Source organism: Schistocerca americana, chromosome 4 (assembly GCF_021461395.2).
Source record: "Schistocerca americana isolate TAMUIC-IGC-003095 chromosome 4, iqSchAmer2.1, whole genome shotgun sequence".
Taxonomy (NCBI): Eukaryota; Metazoa; Arthropoda; class Insecta; order Orthoptera; family Acrididae; genus Schistocerca; species Schistocerca americana.
In genome coordinates this window covers 817,526,379-817,532,378 of record NC_060122.1, presented here as the reverse complement: position 1 = coordinate 817,532,378, position 6,000 = coordinate 817,526,379, and the positions used below count along the sequence as shown (strand labels likewise).

The 6,000-nt window shown below is 37.2% G+C and overlaps 1 protein-coding gene across 1 annotated transcript in view; it reads right to left on the bottom strand.

Moving 5' to 3' along the window:
* Positions 1-1,981: 1,981 nt before the first annotated feature.
* Positions 1,982-6,000, bottom strand: part of LOC124612294 (FAS-associated factor 2) — a 111,148-nt gene continuing 107,129 nt past the window's right edge. Inside the window, exon 8 of the mRNA XM_047140402.1 lies at positions 1,982-2,949. Within this exon, the coding sequence (XP_046996358.1) occupies positions 2,770-2,949 (180 nt within the window). The 3' untranslated portion in view covers positions 1,982-2,769. The remainder of the gene's footprint in view (positions 2,950-6,000) is intronic.

Sequence of the window (6,000 nt, the reverse complement as noted above, 5' to 3'; positions counted from 1 at the left end):
CTGCCATAATGGATGAAATAAAACCAATATTCCGAGACCTCGCAGATATTAGTCTACTAAATAAATGTCTTCATGGCCGGACTCAAAATCCAAATGAGTGTGTGAACCATGTGATACAGAATAGACTACCTAAAACTGTGTTTGTGGGTATAAACACACTTCACTTTGGCATTTATGATGCTGTTTCATCATTCAATCAGGGCAATATACCAAAGTGCAAAGTTCTGCAGAAGTTGGGGCTCTGTGTAGGACTACGAACTGCCGCAGCTATGCTTTGTTTGGACAAGGAACGGCTCAGGTCTTCAGATAATGCCATAAAAGTATATTCAAAGATGGCTAGACAGCATAGCAGAGCCATCAAGAGGAAGCTATTGGATGATTCTGATGATACAAGCTATGGAGCAGGCTTGTACTGAAGTAAAAGCTTCGAAGCTAATTTCCCATAACTTTAGTTTTTTTGTGTATAAGGTACATTTTCTCAGGGCCTATTTATAGTAGAAAGATGAAAAATTCTGTAGTTGTTCCTTAAGACCTTCTAATACATCTGAATTAAAAGATATGTGGAATTATTTTGTATTAATGAATGTAAATTTTAAAATACTTGTTAAAATGTATAACTTCTTTTAACATTTACAAAAAATAAAATATCTGAAAAACTACATATTATTTTTTCAAAATTAATAATTCAGCATAAAAGCAGAACATATCTCTGCGTTCTGTGAAAAAATCAAGAGTATCGTCCAAATAACAAATGAGAAAATGTTCCTAACTTTTAGCTCAATTTAACATTGTAAGCATAGGGTGTTCCGTATACCCTTAATTGCCAAAATGATGCAACATACACCTTATAAGCAGTCACTTGATTTGGATGCAATTCTATTGGCAATGTTGTTGTTGTTGTTGTAGTCTTCAGTCCTGAGACTGGTTTGATGCAGCTCTCCATGCTACTCTATCCTGTGCAAGCTTCTTCATCTCCCAGTACCTACTGCAACCTACATCCTTCTGAATCTGCTTAGTGTATTGATCTCTTGGTCTCCCTCTACGATTTTTACCCTCCACGCTGCCCTCCAATGCTAAATTTGTGATCCCTTGATGCCTCAAAACATGTCCTACCAACCGATCCCTTCTTCTAGTCAAGTTGTGCCACAAACTTCTCTTCTCCCCAATCCCATTCAATACCTCCTCATTAGTTACGTGATCTACCCACCTTATCTTCAGCATTCTTCTGTAACACCACATTTAGAAAGCTTCTATTCTCTTCTTGTCCAAACTGGTTATCGTCCATGTTTCACTTCCATACATGGCTACACTCCATACAAATACTTTCAGAAACGACTTCCTGACACTTAAATCTATACTCGATGTTAACAAACTTTTCTTCTTCAGAAACGATTTCCTTGTCATTGCCAGTATACATTTTATATCCTCTCTACTTCGACCATCATCAGTTATTTTACTCCCTAAATAGCCTATTGGCAATACCAAGTCTAAATCAAATATGTTCACGACTACATTGTATTTCAGGTTATTCATTTACATGAAACACACAGAATATGGCCAATTTTAAAAGCTGGATTAAAAACTATTCTGTAGAAGCATCTGAACAAGAAACATTAAAGTACATGCACCATCATAAGAATAACAAACTTTCAATGGTCCCAATGAGGTTTCTGTGCCAAACACATTTTTTTTTATGTACATTTCCTTTCTCTTATGTGCATGGTGTCTGGGTCATTAGTGCCCTTCCTAATCCTAAATTTAATGCCTGTTATAGGTGCACCTTCCTTCAGTATGTTGTATAATCCGTTTTATGAGAAACCCACAAATTAGTATTTCACAATCACAAAAATTGTGACCACTATTTTACGTTCAAATTGATTGTAATAGTTATGTTGCAAAATATTCATCAAGTTTTTCAAATAATTGTCTGTAATTACAAAATAACTTCAACAAAAATGTTTAGTTGCACAATTGTTTTATTTAAAATAGAAATTCATCTGAGCAGAATGACACAATTTTAACAGAGTATGAAATAATATGTTTACATCCTTATACTTACTACACTCAACAAAAAAGATACAAATAGACTTACATAAACACAAGGTGAACAGATAAGATGATATGCAACTATACACACTTCTTGTCAACAAAATGTACAATATTATATTAACATAAAAAATATATATGAAATAACAGAGAGAAATGCAAAACTGAGAGTTTAAAATAAATACTTTGCAAAGTAGAAAATACTTAACAGTGGACCTGCCAAAGTCATTCTGTTCATAAATAATTTTGCTGAACCAGCTTTCAATGTGATAAAGAGTGGTAAACTCAAAGAGACTTCACCAGTTACGTCACCCTTACTTGCCTCTGTGGGTTATAAGTGCTTTACACGTCAGTACAATGCAAATGATTCACTGATGTGAGAATGTGCATTTCCAATTACAGCAGCTTATAAAAAAGGTGAGGAAAGGGAAACACTTGCTCACTTGAAACAGAGAGATAACATGTGTTGACACTCCAAAAGTACATGCTGTGTAATGCATGCAATTTTCATCCAATTTTGTGTCTTACATACTGCAAAATTATGACTCTGTTCCCTTACCATACAAAGTGAAAAACATTCATGTTTGTTTAGGGGGGCTAGGGCAGCAGTATTTTGTTAAATCTTTAATTAGCTTGCCAGACTTAAAATGGGAAGTAGACAGTGAAAGAAAAGGTGACAATAAGAAACTGGTTGTCTGGGTATAATGTAAAAAATTATCACATTTATGCATCCAAATCATAAACAAACAGCACTTCTCTCCGAATGAGGCCAGCTTCTGCCAGTGTCTGCTTTGCTGTTCCCTCTGCTCCAGGAGAGCATTGTAGGACACGTTTTGGAAAATTTGTTGCCACTTCAAAACTCACTGGTGATGATGGGTGACAAAATATATAATAGAAAACAGCCTGAAACAAAAAGATGAAAAATAAATATACAGACTTTGAATATTACAAAATTGTAGCAATTCAAGGAAAGTATTAGATTACAGTATTGATGTGTAACTATTCTGAGTATAAAGTTATGGATTAATGAAAACACTCCAGGACAAACTATAATTTTTGAAAGCAAGTACATCGGTACTGAACATATAAGAGAGGCACTGAGCAGTTGAGAGGTACATACAAAAGAGGAAAAACTGCTTTGCACTTGGACAATATGTGTATCAACACTTAAGTCTTTTTGGCATTAACATAAAATATCTGTAATTCTCTCTAAGTTATTCAAAACCACTGCATAGTTTGGTTTATAGTACCACTACTCCTCTAGCCCCATTAGTGTAACTCAACTGTTTATCTTGTTGTCACAAAATGTAAGGGCTGCAACTTGTTAAGCAGTGTACACATGCCAGAGACACCAATATATATTATAAAAAGGGTGTTGTTTTATTCTTTCTTACAGCTGATATTCACAGCATCGGAGGTAAAGATAATTTGTGACATGTATAGAGCTTTCAATGGTGCAGTATGCAGTATCCTCTTCAATCAGTTCTGACATATTTTCTGATAGGATTAAGTGAGTACATTCAAAAAGTTCAAAGAAAAGCATTTGCATTATAGTGAAACAGAAGACAGAGTGTCACTGACATTATACAGGATTTGGAGTGGACATCACTAAAACAAAGTTGTTTTTCATTCCAGTGGGATCTTCTCACAAAATTTCAATCACTCACTTTCTCCTCTGAGTGCGAAAATATTTTGTTGACACCGACCTACATTGGGAGAAACAATCATCAAAATAAAATAAGGAAAATCAGAGCTTTTCTTCACGCTGCTTGAGATTGGAACAACAGAAAATTATTTTAAAGGTGGTTCAATGAACCTTCTGCCAGGCACTTAAGGATACAGGGTACTTTTCTGGCTCAATATTATGTAAAAATCAACAGCTATTTCTTTCAGGCACTGTTTACAATGTATATGTTTTACAGATTTTTTTGTTGATATCATGCAATGCAGCACACTTTCTAAACAAACTAGAAGTATTTTGAATATTTTTGAACCTGCTTAGTGTTATTTAAAAAATTACAAAGAAATTGATGCAATTTTTTCCAAAATCCTTCCTCAAATTGAGGTACCATTTAATCCGGTGTTATACATTTTAAGGAGACCAAATTTTTACCAGATACGCATGACATGATGGCTGAGGTACTAGACCTATTTAATTCCACCTATTATGTACATTTCAAGGATAAAAAAAATCACACCTTACATTTTAATTTTTATATTTTTTTCCTAATAAAAATGTTATTTTTTTATATAATTTAGTTGGTTCTGTAATAATTAGTAGTAGTTATTGCAAGTTACAGAAAAAAATTAGAGTAATGCTTCATAAACTTTAGGAAATATTTGTACCTAAAAATACAACTTGCGGGAAATTGCGAATGAAGGTGGTTGTTGTTGTTGTGGTCTTCAGTCCCGAGACTGGTTTGATGCAGCTCTCCATGCTACCATGAAGGTATGAGTCCAATTAAACTGTACCTCAGAACATTCCTGAATCACAGTCTTCATCCTGCACCATTTCATCATCTTCAAGCTTCCTCTTGCAATTCCTTTTAGCACTTCGTGCTTCTTTGGTAACTTGAACAGTGAATCTTTCAGCTTCATGCACCCTTTGTCTGTCACACACAAGCAATTTATCTTCCATATTAGAGCTACATTTTTTGCTTAAATTTCTCAGGACTTCCAATCTTCCTATCACTCCATCACTGAAACATATTACTGCATCTAGTACACCAACTTTTAATGTATTTAGTCCTACAAAAACATTCTTGGGTAATCTTTCCCATATGCAATGGTTGAAACTTTTATTTGTATCCTGAGTGCCACCATGAAGAAATTTACTAAGCAAAACAGGGGCACTCATGCCTCTAAAAATTGGTTTTATTTCATTCATAACAGTCTCAGGAAGAGAATGCTTATGATGGTATATTTGACCACACTCTTTTTCTTTTTGGTAACCACACCAAGGATCTGCTCCTTTAGGGCAAAGTCCATGTACAGGGTGGTCATCTGTAGACAACTCATGAAAGTAGTTGGCCCAGACAGATTTTATCATTCGTGAAATCTTCTCGGGTGATCAGCCGAGTAAAGGCGTCGTCTTCTCGCAACGTTTCGAAGGGTTTCGTACCCATCATCTTCAAGCGAAGTGTCGAGATGCTGTGTTGCGCGGTCCTATAAAGGCTCCTGGACCAGTGACTGATTCCGGGCGCCGACCAATCAGGTACCTGCGGAATCGGCCGCCGCGCCAGTGGTGGAGGGTTCGCGGCGCGGACCGGGCGTCGAGTCCCTACCGGTTCCTAATCCGTCTGTGGCCGCTACCGTCTTCGTGCCAGAGCGTTCTCTTCTAATTTTAGTTATTGCGGGATTCCAAGCTGTGCTAAGTTGGAAACCAGTGTCTCGATTGATCAGGTTGCTGTTCAACCGAATTTCTACAGCCTCTTTGAAAACTGAATCCCAAAATCCTTTAGCGTCACACAGCTTCTTCGTACCCCCAAAGAGGAAGGTGTGTCCTTCGTTAAGGCTATGTTCCGCTACCGCCGATTTTTCTGTCTGACCAAGGCGTACATTTCTAATGTGTTCCGAGCGCCTCTGCGTGATGCAGCGCTGCGTTTGTCCGATGTATTTCGTACCACATTCACATTCAATACTGTATACGCCCGGAGTCTGCAGTCCTAGGTGGTCTTTGACTGAGCCAAGTATGTCCTTAATTTTACTTGGGGCATGAAAAATTGTCTTGATGTTGTGTTTCTCCAGAATGCGGGCAATCTTGGCTGTTGGCGGTCCCGCGTATGGTAGAAATGCCAGGCATCTGGTCTCATCTTCTTCTTCTGGTGTGTCTACCTTCCTGCTCTTGTGTAGGGCGCGCGAGATTTGCGTCTCATTATAACCGTTGCTGCGGAAGGTTTTCCTTAGGTGTTGTAACTCTGCAGGTAGGCTGTCATCATCACAGATAGACTTGGC